At 38.3% G+C, this 16,152-nt stretch overlaps 1 protein-coding gene across 5 annotated transcripts in view; it reads right to left on the bottom strand.

Moving 5' to 3' along the window:
* Positions 1–16,152, bottom strand: part of PPP6R3 (protein phosphatase 6 regulatory subunit 3) — a 180,290-nt gene that overhangs the window by 36,516 nt on the left and 127,622 nt on the right. For all 5 annotated transcript variants that reach the window (XM_054972443.1, XM_054972444.1, XM_054972442.1 and 2 more), the window contains exons 17-18: positions 5,259–5,313; positions 4,278–4,408 (exon numbers count right to left, since the gene is read on the bottom strand). In XM_054972443.1, coding sequence (XP_054828418.1) covers positions 4,278–4,408; positions 5,259–5,313 — 186 coding nt within the window. The remainder of the gene's footprint in view (positions 1–4,277; positions 4,409–5,258; positions 5,314–16,152) is intronic.

Genomic DNA, 16,152 nt, shown 5'->3' with positions numbered 1-16,152 from the left:
TTTGTTGCTTGAGTAAGATTCTGACCTCACTGGCCATTACCAGGGGCCATTCCTTCATGCCCGGTGGCAGCTTCAGTCTGCCATCCAGCATATCTCAATTTCTGTTTGCAAAGATAGAAGTTAAAAAAAAGCTTCCCAAATAGCTGCAGAACTGTGGCAAGGTGCTAGGAACCTTGTGTTTAATCATTTTGCTATTGAGTCCAGATTTTTTTTTTGATTTTACAACCCAGAATAAATATTCCTGTTTGCTTTTCTGGGCCTCAAACTTCTTAAATTTCAGTAATTTTTTATATTCTTTTTTCAACTTCAAAATATTTGGCAATACCTCTGTTCTGTTCAAATTTTTAAACCGTCTGTAAAGGCTCCTAATTGATCTTTTTAGTGCATTACAGTCAGTATCGTACCAGTTGTTTCTGGTGGGTATGCCCAGCCCCATACACTTTGTTGTTACCAAGAAAGGCTTAAAATGGTCAATTAGTTCAGTTAGAAACTCCACAGGTCTCATATTCTTGGTTTCTTGGGAACCTATATATTTAGTTTTTATCAAATCAATTTGTGCTTTAACTTTCTCTTCCATGGCTTCACATCATTTCAATGATCTTAAAGATGTTACGTGTCTGGGCTAAAGCTAAATTCATTACATGAGGGGAGAGGCGACAGATATCTACGCATAACGTTTGCACTGAGCAGTGATCACCTCCCAAATAATCCATTATTTCCAAGCTTTCAACTCTTTTGAGTAAGTGAGCAGATGCAACAAAATAATCTACTACTATTGCCCCTTTATGATTTATACAAGTATAGTCTCCTTTCCCATCAAACTGGATGCATCCATTTAATATCACCAAATCATTCTTTGATAATAAGGATGCAAAATGTCTGCCAGCACCATTGATTTTCCTATCTTTGGATCTTCTATAATTCGTTATTGAATTTTCTAGGCCAAGGAAGTGGTCTGTGACAGCCCAAACCTGGGCCTTTTCTGTTGCTACAGAGCAACCTCCCAGAAGGGGTAAGGTAGGCAAATTACCCTTGAGGCCTTCCAGCAAGGATGCAGGACACAGTGATTTAAAAGAGCAAATGTGGCAGCTTAAATGGGCTCTGTCAACTATTTTAAATTAACTTAATAGATGGTTATGTTTGTATTAAATATTACTGCAATCACCTGCCTGGAGTCCTGACTGAGTTAGGAAAAGTGAAGGGTATAGGAATACTCTAAATAAATTAATTAATAAAAAGTGATATCTCAGTCATCAGTGGCAAGGGATTTTGCAGTCCAATCTGTTTGAGATGTTTTATTTGCATGCCTATAGAGTATTCTACACATGATATTTAAGCCATTGTTACCAATCTTAAGTCTGCAAGAGAAGAAGCATGATATACATCTAAAATAAAAAAAGGATTTACCCTTCTTTGAGGACTAGTATAAAGATTATCTTCTCCTTCTACAGCAGTTTTCAGAGACATGCTCAGCTCCACAGGTGCTGGAACTACAACCCAAGGTGAAAGCACCATCGTCCTTGTCACATGCCAGTTTTTCCTCCCCATGCCTATTTAGCAATGTCCACTGCCTACATGCCTGGAAAAAAATGTCCTCTCTCTTTAACAGAGTCTAAATGGATGAAAGTGGGTAGCTGAAGCTTTTCTTGGCATGGAGATAAATAAAACTGACTGGTAAATAACATTATCTCAGTAAGCCTCTGATATTAAAGGGACAGGACACCTTTATCCAGGCCTGTTGGTAACTCTAATGTATTTTAATTGCAAGCATCTTCAGAGATCACAGGACAGGAAATTAGAGCTACACTTACTTGTAACTGTTGTTCATTAAAGTCTTCTGTGCAGGCACACATGGGACTGCACATGTGCAGGCCTGCCAGTCAGTACGTTCTATAGTTTTAAACCTGTGAAGAGGGGTACTTCCCCTCCCAGAGTACATGCATGGCTGTTTCCCACCCTAACAGCCTGTGCTCTGGGAGAGGAGATGCCCCCACCCTCAGCTTCTCCTGAGTCAGGTTGTCCTTGGAGGTATGAACTTGAGGAACCTGCCTTTGCTTGTGGGAGGACTTCCTTCTCTAGCTCTGAATCAAGGTTGTTTGATACAGACAGTGCAGAGGATACTGCTGGTGGTAAGGCTGGTAGCTGAATAGTCTTCCTCTATACTGCTGCTGCTTCCCATACGACCTGCGGCCTGATGACTATGTACCAGAGAAGATCCTATATTATTTATTTATTTTATTTTTATTTGTATCATATTTGTATTCCACCCTCCCTGCGAGCAGGCTCAGGGCGGATAACAACACTAAGAACATTTAAAACATTCCATATTAAAACATTTGAAAGCATCATACAAAAATATCATAAAAAATAGCAGCACTCTTTTTCCTGATGGTGGCAATACAATCAATAACAAATAATGTAACAGTACAATTGAATATAGCAGCAGCTTAAGAACAGTGGTGGGCAACTCTCACAGGGAAGGGGGGTAGATGTTGTATCCTCCAGCCAGCAGAGGCCCAGCCTCAGCCATAAGCCTGGCGGAACAACTCTATCTTACAGGCCCGGCAGAAAGATAGTAGATCCTGCCGGACCCTGGTCTCAGCAGATAGAGCATTCCACCAGGTAGGAGCCAGGACTGAGAAAGCTTTGGCTCTAGTTGAGGCCAGGCGGGCCTCCTTGAAGCCAGGGACTGATAACAATTGCTTTCCTCCCGATCGGAGGGTCCTCTCGGGAATATACGGAGAGAAACGGTCCCTCTAGGGAATATACAGGAAGAGACGGTCCCTCTGGCTAGCTAATGGCCCTTTCTCTTTTGAGACAGATATTTATCATGTCTTTAAGGGAAAATGGGTCTTGTCTTCAAAAGGCATATCCTCCACATTGTTCCTCGTCTCCAGAGGGAGTACAGTGGAGTGCAACCTGGCATGTCTCCCGAGGGCAACAGAAGAAGCAAGTGCCCTAGTGGAAGAGTCTGCCACAGAATTGGCATTCATCTGCTACTTAGAAAGCCACAATGCCTCTTCCTAGATGAACTTGACCAGATTTTTTTTGTCTTTAAGCAAGTATTTGTTGTTGTCCTGCTATTTTATTCCATAGAAATATCTGGTATGCACCATTATCTGAGGATGTTTTACAGTTTTTTCTGAGAAGTAAACATACACATAAAATTAAGTGCACTCAGGAAAGCAGTCTCATTTGTCAAGAGCTTTCACATCACTGAAATTTTATGTGGGTGGAGGTGGTATTTCAAGGTAAACTAATCTGCAGGTCATAGCTAGACTCTATTCTTTTAAAATCCAGTATATTTTTAAGGGGTGACTGTCTCTCTCAAGACTCTATCCTCTTTGGCATGATATGATTTAAAACAATTCAGTATAACTCAGATACCTGGCATTTTGGCTAGTATGCAATATAAATAGTGTAATCCCAGGCACAAACCAAAGTACCATACAACAGAAATTAAGCTGAACTGAAACTTACAATTTAAAAAATATATATGCAAAAGCCAAGGTTGGGGGAAGGTTAAGCATGAAATCATAGCTGTACAATTTCTAAATATTCAGATTTTTTCTTTCTTTCAACACTCCACTCAAAATAAAATACTGGTGCAGTACATGAGAAAAAATATTAGATCTAGCTCTCGTTTCAGATAATTTTCTGCCCTTTCCATATCATCTTGACAATAGACATACATTTAAATTTTTCCAAATAAAAAGGAATGCCCTATATTCTGATGTAAATAAAAGGACACTAAGTAGCAAATTCTCTGGGCAGACACATCATAAAAATTCATTTGGGAATGGATTCTCAGTGTTGCAGATATTGTTAAAACGTAAACCACATTAAACTCTCAATTTGGGTTTAAAAGTGATCTTCCAGGTAGTAACAACAAATCTGCCAAGGAAAGGACATAATAGGACAAAAATAAGAAGCTTGGCATAGCTATGGAAGATTGTATGAGACACACATCTTCCTTTTAATACAATGCTTTAAGCCATTTTCTACGCATGACTAATACACCAATAGCACAGGAACAAGTATGCTGTCTTGATTAGTATTAGAGCTTTGCACTAAATACTATCAAAACACTTTATGCAGTTTTATTAAGACTGTCGCCACCTAAAAATCTAATGACTAATAGATTTATTCAGAGAGAGAATGCAACATCTTTAGTAGTGGGCATTAAGTTGTCCTGAAGGGCAGTATATAAATCAATGTTGTTGTTATTATTTTAGCCACAATCAGCAAAGAAATATTCTTTGTTATCTTAAGTCTACCTGGATCGTCTCTGAGATTCTGGTGTAAATGCAATGTGTTTCTCTTCCCAGATATCCTCTTCATCAGAACCACCATCATCAAATTGCTGTATTCTCTCCTTGCAGCATGCCTCAAATAAAGCAATATTGCCCTGGAACAAATTCAGAAGCAAATCCATCCAATTCAAATGCCGAGTCATTTTGAACATTGCCTTTAGAAAACAGAAAATATGCCTCTGGAAAAGCTACTTACCACAATTAATATATACATCCCAAACTGGAAGAAAACAATACGTTTTCCATGTGAATGCCCCCCTCCCCATAATGTTTAAGGTTCTCGCAATGTTTAAGGATAAGCTCAAACAGACATCAGAGAGGGGCTGGTTGTGGCACATGGAGTGCCAGCTGACCATCACTGGCTCAGCAGATCAGCTGTCTTTGTTAGTAAACTTTCAATGGGCAACACCACTAGATATATCTGATAAGACTGAACTACTGCAATGTGCTCTACTTGGGGCTACAATTGAAGAGTGTTTGAAAGCTGCAGCTGGTGCAGAGTGATGTAGCTAGACTGCTGGTTGGGCTAGCTATCAGAAGCATATGACCCTGATACTACAGTAATTACACTGGTTACTGGTCTGCTCCTGAGACCAATTCAAGGTGTCGTTTTGTCCTTTAAAGTCCTACATGACTTGGGACTGAGATATCTGAAGAACCATCTTCCCCCACATGTTTCTGCCTGGGAATTAAGATCACAAGGAGAGGCCCTTCTGACTATCCCATCAACTAGAGAAGTTTGTCTGGTGGGTACATGAGAGAGGGCCTTTTCAGTGAGAGTCAACACCCCGCCCCGCAAGACCCATCCAAGGAAAGAATGCCATGATCTCGACAGCCATATATTCCAATGCTGAAACATCAATACAAACGCTGTTTCCCTAAATCTAACCCTGTTAAACATCATCAAACCCTCCCCTGCTCAAATGACTGCTGGAATATACTTACACTTTCATTTGTATTGAGGGTAAAATTGATGTCTGACACACGATCGAAAGAAACACTGTGAACAAAGTACAGATTTATGTAGTAGAACACAATAGAAATGGCATACTAGGCACAATATTTCACTTTATATCAAAGATGTTTTGTGCTTTTTTTAAAAAAACCTTTTGACCATTTTGACAAAAAACATAATTATGAGAAAACAGAACTGAAGCTAACAAATATAAAACTGTTTGAGGAAGGAGATGTTGACAGATCAGTTCTCTTGCAATGAATGGTGCTCAGCTTACCATTTTGACCAAGTCTTAAGACGGCTGTTTTTTACCCTCCGTTAGGAAGAATGCCTCAGTATTGCTTCACAAGCTACAGAAATAAAACGAGGCTGATACCTGCATATGTTATGCATTTGCTGTGTTATTCCTAATGTGACTATGATATATTTTGTTTCTTTTCCAATTCCATTAATACACAGTGCAGGAAATCAGTTCTAACCCTGGTCACTCACAACTTTTACAAGTAACCAATAAAAGTATGACTCACATTGCATATAAGTATGAGCCTGGTAATTTCTGTGACATATGAAGCAGCACTCTATCAAAACATCAAGAATAAATAGTTTAATTGGGAATGTTGCAAGCTAAAAGTTCTTTCCAAAAGACTAAAGAAAGGTAGAAGAGGAAATCTCACTTGTTTTAATGCGGGACATCTATCCTGGAGAAGATGTCTACATCATTAATGGATGGAAAAAACATTATCTTAAGTTCAATCTTTCAAGACAGGGCATGGGAATACTGCTAAAAAGAAAGTAGGTAACAAGAACTGTTATGGATTCTTAAACTTTGTTCATACACTGTCTTTCCATGTGAATGCATGCCAAAAGACGGCAAGGACTGCTCAGCTAGACAGAAATCATACTGCATGAACAAGCTAGGGGAGGAAAGGTTAAATAAGTTTCTGGAATATACAGAATGTCAGGTGCCCTGACCTTGGAAGATCTCAAAAGCTAAGCAGGGTCAGCCTTGGTTAGTAATTGGATGGGAGACCTCCAACGAAGACCAGGGCTGCAATAGTAAACCACCTCTGATAGTCTCTTGCCATGAAAATCTCACTGGGGTCACCATAAGTCAGCTATGACTTGAGGGCACTCTCCACCACCATATACACTAGTGGCCAAAATTGAGGAAACCTTTTGGAAAAAGTGCATTTTTGAGGTTTGATGGCTCATAACACCACTTTTTTTAGGAGTAATACCATAAAATTATATATCAATGGAAAGATAATTTAATCAAGAATGTAATGCAACAGAGTTTGTTCAATTATCTGTATTCTATCAAATGTTATAGCCAAATAACCAGGAAAAGGAAGCACAACTTGCTTAGGTTGATATGAAGTAGCTTTCCTTCATTTGAATGTAGGAGCCAATCAGGTGTCATCTTGTTTTGGCACTGAGCCAATCAAGTCACAGTAGGATTCAGCTATTGATGTCATGTATTGGAGCTGAGAGGAGGTCATTTGTCAGTGTGTTATGTGATTGCTATCAAGTTGGTTGGTTTGTTTTGTGTTCTTTCATTCAGTGAGCTTGTAAAACATAATAAAATTAAAGAAATGGCACAAAGAGTTGACTGGTCACCCAGAAAGTAATGTAAAATAGTACTATTAAGTGAACAAGACTACAGTTATGAAGAAGTTAGAAGAAAAATTGGTGGAATGGAAGATTTGTATTCACTTACCGTGAAGCTTCCGTTCTCGGTGGTCCAGGAGTGGGGCAGTCCTTACTTTTGGAATATAGCTCCTCCTCTCTGAAAGCAGGGTCAGTCAGCTGATTTTTATCCTGGAGGTGAGGGACTTGTCCCTGGAATCACCAGTCTGTTCCCAACCCCTGACTCCCCATCACGATACCAGAAGGGAAAATAATAAATCCCCTCAATTTTTTTTTAAATAGAAAGATCCCTCCCTTGAATCCACTGGGAGGAAGACTATCGTCCTAACTCTTCATCCAATCCTAGAAGCTGCCCCGCAAGAAACTCGGGTGGGCAGGACTGCCCCACTCCTGGACCACCAAGAAAGGAAGTTTCATGGGGGGCGTGGCTCTGCTTCGGATGAAGACAGACGCAGAAACCTGAGCTCTGCTCTCCCCTCAAGCCAATTAGTATAAGAAAGCAACTCATTTAAGCAAGAATGCTCAAATAATGGGCAAGAACAATGCAGAAAAGAAAAATGCAAATGGCAAGTCAGCTAAAAAGCTCCAGGATTACTTTCCCGTGCAGTTGCAGCCTGAGACTCAAAACAATGCTGGAGAAGAAGCACTCAAAATGGCGCCTGAGGCAAATGCAACAGGTAAAACTTTGTCTGAAACTAATCTGCCCTTGTTGCTGCAAAAAATGGAGCAAAGAATCTTGTATAAAATTACAAATTTAACTGACCAGATCTCAGATATAAAATTGGACATTACTAGAGCAATTCATAAGGCCGGTTGTGCAATGGATCTGAGTACTCCATTGCAAAATGAAATCCAAACCTTGCAAAAGGGCAATGACTTAATGAAAAGCAAAATTCAATCCCTATAACTTTCAAATCGCAAGCTTCATCTTAAATTTAGAGGGATTGAAGAAAATGAAGCAATAAATGAAGATCCTGCAGCTTTCTTGAACAAATGGCTAATAAAAATTCTAAACCTCAGAGATCATACTGCCCCTCTAATTACCACAGCACATCGGCTTGGTTTGCCAACTAATCCACGAAGGAAAAGCCCCAGGGACATTTTAGCAACTTTTTCAGATGGGAGTTCAAGAAGAAAGATCAGACAACAGAACTCACTTACTTATAATGGGTCTTATATTGCTGTCTTTGTTGATCTGCCAAAAGAAATCCTCAACAAAAGAAGAGAACTTAAACTAATCACAGGAACTCTTAGAGCAGCACGAATTGAATACAGATGGTCAAGCTTTACAAAGCTCCGAGTCACACACAAAGGGAACACTTATTTGGCAGAAGACCAAGAATCAGGTTTGATCCTGCTGAAGAATATGGATCTGGAGATACCCATAGACCCAAAGACTGTATCTCTTAAAAGGAAAAGATCTCAGCCTCCTACCCCCCAAAAGGGTAGTAAAATTCCAATCAGACATACTTAATAGTCATTTTCCTCATTGAAGCATGCTTATAATTCTAACTTTTCTGCACAGAAGCAGCTGTATATATTCTAACAAATACAATGTTCTAGTTTACTAATTAAGGTTCGGGGGTGGGAAAACTTAAAGCATTATATTATTTCAGGTTCAGCTCCAGGAAGTATTACGGCTCTTCTACCTTGGTAAGTGATACCAAGTACCTGAGTATACCCACAAGGTATAGAGAGCTGTTTAAATAACATGATCAAGTGATTTAAGTTTAACGGTAATTCTTCTCTTTTTTTGTTTAGTGCATAACACTTGATTAGTGAATCTAGCAATTTGTATCTATCTTTGTAGGGGTAGGGGGAGGTTAGGGAGGGAAGGTTTGTTAAGGATGGAGGGAGGGGTGGGCAATTTCAGCAGGAGGGAAGGTAGACAACTGTTTACATAAATATTAAGGCATGTTGATAAAATTTTCCAAATTATTATTTTTCATAGCTCTAACTATAATCACTTTTAGATGTAGAATCCTTGTGATAATGTAATGCTAAAAATCTTTGTACAATATCTTATTTTGCTGTTGAATATCTTCCCTTTTGTTGTTATTGAAAAAGTTAAAAATAAAATTTAAAAAAAAAAGAAAAAAAAGAAAGGAAGCTTCATGGTAAGTGAATACAAATCTTCCATTCTCCGGTGGTCCTAGGAGTAGGGCAGTCCTTACTTTTGGGACATACAAGAGCAGTGTACCCCAGGGTGGGTAGTCCGGCTTCCAGGCCTAGAGGGTGTGTATTAGTACCCTCCTGCTAAAGGTTGTCTCTGGGGAAGTCAACTTATCTATCCTATATTTCTTGATGAGAGAATATACTGATTTCCATGTGACCACCTTATCCATCGTTTCTAATGACTAAAGGATTTATAGGATGCCTGTGTTGCTGTTTCTCTTCATGAGTGCGCCCTGACATCTATGGGCATCTCCAGACCTCTGGCTTGACATGCCAGAATTATGTACCCTCTGCTTTACCTACTTAGCCAAGAAAAGGACACTCTAGGTCCCAAGAAGGGCCTCCGGCAAACATACAACTAGCGTCCCAGACTTCTGAAACACTGTTTAGTCCTGCCCAAGTGGAATCTCACATCTCTACATATATCAAGGTAGTGAGATTTATTTATTTTCTTCCTGTGCTTTGGATTAGATTAGAAGGAGGTAAGTACTATCTCTCCTGTCCTATGAAAACATGAAGTTCACCTTTGGAAGAAAGTTGTTTTTGTTCATAATTTGCTCTACCATCTTGGAGGAAAGGGCATGGCTCTCTATCTACTGCTAGTGCCTGCCATTCTGACACTTGTCTAGCTGATTTTATCCTCATCTGAAAGATGGTTTTAAAGGTCAGTTCCTTTAGGGGACATGAGGTCATACGCTGAAGGCATCTTTTGTATAATGCTCTCAATACCAGATTAAGATTTCACATGGGGAAAAAACAGCGAATCCAAGACTTCTGGTTGGGGGTAATGGTGAGACCGTCATGATCCGGAGCTCCGGACCATCTGAAGTGCTGTTTTTGGCTGGTGGGGTGCATTGATCGCCCACAGCCCCCTGATTTCAGTCAGAAATCAGGCTGGAACGCTTGAAGCCCCGAGAGTGAAGGGTCTCGGCGGGTGGGAGGCTCTGAATTAAAGGCTTTCCTCCAAAGCCTTGAGATCCTCCTCGGAGAAGGGTGGCTAAAATCTCTGCAGCAGCTTCTGGAGTCATTAAATTGGCATAGGCTCGTCGTACCCCAAGCCTCAGGAACAGAATTTGACAGAATTGGACATTTGAAGCAGTGAGTACAACCCAAGAAGTTTGTGTTAAGTAAAGATTACTATCTCCCCCAACGGACTGTTTTACTGAACAAATACCGAGTTTATAAAAAAATGAAGAACTGAGATACTAAGTGGGAAAAGCATATTAAAGAACTGAGTTGTTTAATTTGAAGTTTGAGAGTGAGAAAGAGCTAAAAAGAGCAAAGAAAGAATATTGTTTTGCATACTTGCGGTTGGGGAGATAGCGATGCGGAGGGAGGATCGTGGGAATCGGAAGAAGCGACGCGAGGCAGGAAGTGGTTACAGCAGAGTATAATAGACGGAGAGGAGACAGAGCGGTGAGGGAGAGGTCAGGAAGAGTCGGAAGAGCCGGAAGGAAAACAACGTTGGAAGAGGGAGTGAAGCGCCCACCATTGAAAGTAAGAGAAGAGGAAGTAAAGTGCCCACCACTGAAAGTAAGGGAAGATCACTGTGTTGTCATCATTACCATAGAGAAAGATCGCCCGACATTTTATACCATAGAAAAACATCGCCCAATATCTTAAGGGTAAGGGAAGCCTTAACCGCCATTTTAACTGAGGGCAGACGCCTGAAATTTGACATAAAAGAATTGAGACTTGATTTAAAAGGAAGATGGAGTTAAGAAAGAGAGCAGATTCGTGGGGGCCCAAAGCAAGCCCGATGGCAAGCTGCTATGGAGAATTTGGACAAAAAAATAACGGAGGGAAATAAAGAGATTTGGGAGATGGAACAGCAACTGCAGCAAAATTTAATGATGGAAATTAAAGAAGTGATTAAGACGGAAATAACGGAGGTTAAAAAAGAGATGGAGGCAATAAAAACAGATTTACAGAATACCCAACAAAAACTGCAAGAAACACAACAGATGGTGCAGGATGGGGGAAAAAAACAGAGGCTATAAAGACAGAGACTATGGGCATGTGTGAAAGAATTGTGATGATGGAATGTAAAGCAATGGATAGGCAAATTCGTATGAGGGGTGTGCCGGAGAAAATGGGCGGATCTGCTCTGAAACAAGTAGCTGAAATATTGGCAAAATTTTTAGAACAGAGGAGGAAATGATGATGCACTTGGATATCGTGTACAGAGTCAACTCAAAGTATGCAGAACAAAAGAATTTACCAAGAGATATTATTGTCCAATTGACCACAAGGAGAATGAAGGAGGAAATTATTAGAAGGCATTTTGAGACTCCACTGGAAATAGCTGGGACAAGGGTTCGAATTATGAAAGAAGTACCAAGAAAAGTGATCCAAGATCGGAAAAAATATAGAGATTTGATACAAAAGCTGAAGGCAGCTGAAATTAGATATAGATGGGAGTTGCCGGAAGGAGTGACTTTTGAATTCCAATCAGGGAGACAAGTGATTAAGTCAAAATATGCAATGGACGTCTTTCTGATGGAGAATGGAAAAGACTTTCCTAGTTCAAGTAGATTATAATTATGGAGTACAAATTAATTTCATGGAATGTTAATGGACTCAATTCACCCTCTAAACGAAAAGCTGTGTTACATTGGCTATCTAAACAAAGAAGTAATATGATTTGCTTACAAGAGACTCATATTAGAGATCAAGATGTTAAATATCTATTTAATAAGAAGTTAGGAAAACAATTTGTTTTGGCAACAAAACAAAAGAAGAGGGGAATTGTTATATATATTAAGGAAGACTTGCAGCACAAATTAATAGTTTCTGATAAAAATGGAAGATACCTGGCTGTGGAATTTTTATGTAATGCCAAAAAAACGTTGATACTTGGAGTATATGCACCAAATGGTTCTAAGGATTTATTTTTTAAAGACTTAAGAGAGCAAATGGAACAATGGACTTATGATCATATAATTGTAGCTGGAGATATGAATGGAGTGGTGGATTTACAGTTGGATAAAAGCTCATCATTAAGTAAAGTAAGGGCAGGGAAATTACCAAAGTCAGTTTTTGAAATTCAGGAACAAGAAAATTTAGAGGATATTTGGAGAAAATACAACCCTAAATCAAAGCAATATACTTTCTTCTCAACTAGCCATCAATCCTTTTCTAGAATAAATATGATCTGGGTGTCTAAAGAATTGGCAGTATTTACTAAAGAGATTGATATTTTACCGAAAATTAGCTCAGATCATAATCCTGTGATGTGGAGATTTGGAATGAGAAATAAGAAACGAAGATGGAGAATTAATGAGGATCTTTTGGGAGATCCAGAATGTGTGGAGGTGCTTAAAAAAGAAACAAAGTTTTTTATTCAATGTAATGTTGATAAAGGAGTGTCAACACATAAGGTCTGGGATACATATAAAGCAGTAATTAGAGGTGTGTTGATGGATTTAAATGGTAGAGACAAAAAGAAAAAAGAAATGAAGTTAAAAGAGATTCAGGAAAAAATTATTCAAGTAGAACAGCAATTAAAAAAGAGGCCAGGTAAAAAGAAATTATTGTATGAAATAAAGTTATTGCAAGAACAAATTAGGGTTATGGAAAATAAGGAAGTGGAGTGGGAATTGAAGAAAATGAAGCAAAAAACATTTGAAGGAGCCAATAAACCAGGGAGATATTTGGCGTGGCAACTGAAGAAAAAGAGAGAAAAAAGAACAATAAGTAAAATTATGGAAGAGGGGAAGGAATTATATGATCAAGGACTGATTGAGAGAGCATTCTATAAATATTATGCAAGACTATATCAGAAGAAAATAGTGGATTATGAAAAGATAAGAGATTATTTTGACATGATTGATTTACCTAAGGTGCCGGAGAAGCTGAAAGGGAAGCTTGGTGCTGAAATAACAACAATGGAAGTGGTGCAAGCAATACAAGCTACTACAGTTGGTAAAGCTCCGGGACCGGATGGAATTACAGCAAAATTTTACAAAGTGATGGTGGAGGATTTAAAACAATTGATGCAAAAAGTGATGAATGAGATATTGGAGGGGGCAGAGATGCCAGATACATGGAATGAGGCTAATATTACATTGATACCGAAGGAGACATTAGATTTAAGTAATGTTAAGAATTATAGACTAATATCTCTAACTAATAATGACTACAAAATATTTGCTAAGATATTAGCGGAAAGACTTAAGGTGTGGTTAGTGGAATTTATAGAAGAAGACCAAGCTGGTTTTTTACCGGAAAGACAAATAAAAAATAACCTACGAGTATTGTTGAATGCCATTGAGTACTATGATAAAAACCCAGGGAAGCAGGTTGGGGTTTTTTTTGTGGATGCGGAGAAAGCTTCTGACAATTTGAACTGGGAGTTTATGTTTGCAACAATGGAGAAGATGCAGTTGGGAGAGAAATTCATACAAGCAATAAAAGCAATATATAAAAATCAATCTGCAAATATAATTGTTAATTCGGATGTAACAAAAAAGTTGGAAATAAGAAAAGGAACAAGACAAGGGTGTCCGCTTTCCCCACTTCTGTTTGTAATGGTATTGGAGATTTTACTTAGGCAAATAAGAGAAGACAATTCAATAAGAGGACTGAGGACAAAAGGATTTGCATATAAAGTCAGAGCTTTTGCCGACGATATAATGGTGATAGTGGAGGATCCAGTAGAGTGCATGCCTAAATTGATGAAGAAAATGAAAGACTTTGGAGATTTAGCTGGATTTGTTATAAATAAGGTGAAGTCCAAAATATTGTGCAAAAATATGACTAAACAACAGCAAAAGGAGTTGATGGGCAAGGTAGAATGTGAAGTAGTGAACAAAGTTAAATATCTAGGAGTGGAAGTGACAGCGAAAAATATTGATCTATATAAGAATAATTATGACAAGTTACGGCAACAAATAGATAAAGATATGATTAAATGGAACAAAATGAATTTGTCATGGTTAGGCCGTATTGCAGTAATTAAGATGAATGTTCTTCCAAGAATGATGTTTCTCCTACAGACAATACCTATTGTTAAAGATAGTAAACAATTTGAAAAGTCGCAGAGAACGATATTAAACTTTGGTTGTTGTGGGTTTTCCGGGCTGTATTGCCGTGGTCTTGGCACTGTAGTTCCTGATGTTTTGCCAGCAGCTGTGGCTGGCATCTTCAGAGGTGTAGCACCCTCTGAAGGTGCTACACCTCTGAAGATGCCAGCCACAGCTGCTGGCGAAACGTCAGGAACTACAATGCCAAGACCACGGCAATACAGCCCGGAAAACCCACAACAACCATCGTTCTCCGGCCGTGAAAGCCTTCGACAATACATCGATATTAAACTTTGTTTGGGCTGGAAAGAAACCCAGAGTTAAAATGAAGATACTGTATGATGCAAAAGAAAGAGGAGGTTTACAATTACCAAACTTTAAATTATATCATGAAGCGGTATGTTTGGACTGGATAAAGGAATGGTTGACATTGAAGCATTTGAAGCTGTTAGCATTGGAAGGATATAATAAACTATTTGGATGGCATGCATATCTATGGTATGACAAAGTAAAAGCAGACTCTATGTTTTTACATCATTATGTAAAAAGAAGCTTGTTTGCTGTATGGACCAAATACAAGAAATATATGGAAGAGACTATACCAATGTGGATTATTCCTGCTGTAGTAAATCCAAGAACAGAATATGCAGGGGAAGAGTGGCTGACATACAAAGAAATTCTTGAGATAAAACAGAACAATTATTTGCTTAAAGATAATGACGAATTGCCATTCCAATATGGATGGTTTCAATATATGCAGATAAAAGATTTGTATGTGAAGGACAAAAGGAAAAATGGTTTTAGGCTACAGAATTCTTGAGATTGAGAACTGCTTGCTTCAGGGGGGGAAGAAAATGATTTCTAAAATATACAAGATATTATTGAAATGGTTCACAGAGGAGGAGGTTGTTAAAGTTCAGATGGTTAAATGGGCAATAAACTGTAATAGGGAAATTTCAATGGAAGCTTGGGAAAAGGTTTGGAAAAATAGTTAAAATTTCAGCATGTATCACGGTGCGAGAAAATGTTTATAAAATGATGTATAGATGGTATTTAACACCGAAGAAGTTGGCCAATGGTAATTGTCAGATGTCCGATAAATGTTGGAAATGTAAACAACATGAAGGTTCATTTTATCATATGTGGTGGTCTTGTGACAAGGCAAAACAGTTCTGGGGGGATATAGTAAAGGTTATGTCAGATATTTTACAAAGGAATGTAATTAAAACCCCGGAATTGTTGTTATTATGTATGAACCTAGAAGACTTTGATAAAATGGACAGAGTTATGGTATTTTATATGATTACGGCGGCCAGAATGTGTTATGCACAGTTGTGGAAGACTCAGGAGATACCATCTATGGAAGACTGGATCTTGAAAGTTCTGAACATGGCAGAAATGGACAAACTAACGAGGAAATTGAAAGAGCAAGAAGTATTGGAATATACATTAAGTTGGGAAAAATTCAAGACATATGTGGAGAAAAAGTGGGACATGAAGGGGAAATTGTGGTCTTTGGATAGTTGTTAAGGGGGAGATAGAAACTTACTTAAGGTTAAAAGGGGGTATATTTTATTGGATTAGTATAGAGTTATAGTATTATAGTATTATAAAGTTAAGAGTAAGACAGTGTATTCATATGGGAAGTAATAAGGTTGAACAATAAGGTTGTATAGGTAATAGGGAGTATATATAATTTTTTAGTGATGTGATAGAATAGATTTATAATATAGATAATAGGTATTTAAGGATTAGTATATTTTTAGTTAGTATACGTACCTATTATATACTTATATATTTTTATTCTCTTACTTTAGATAAGTATTAAATTAATATAGTTAATACAACCAAATAGACTAGATTAGTATGTATTATATAGATATATATTATATATACTATTATAGATTTTAAGAATTTATAGTATATATTCTTTAGGTTAAGTTGGGTATGGAAAACTGTTGGGGAGTCACTAGATAAGGGAGGGGGGAAAGGATGGGGAAAATGCAATGGGGTGGAAAATGATAATGATTATCATGTT

The sequence above is a fragment of the Eublepharis macularius genome, chromosome 2 (genome assembly GCF_028583425.1).
Source record: "Eublepharis macularius isolate TG4126 chromosome 2, MPM_Emac_v1.0, whole genome shotgun sequence".
Lineage (NCBI taxonomy): Eukaryota > Metazoa > Chordata > Lepidosauria > Squamata > Eublepharidae > Eublepharis > Eublepharis macularius.
The sequence above is the reverse complement of the archived record's forward strand: the minus strand, read 5'-3'. Positions and strand labels throughout refer to the sequence as shown.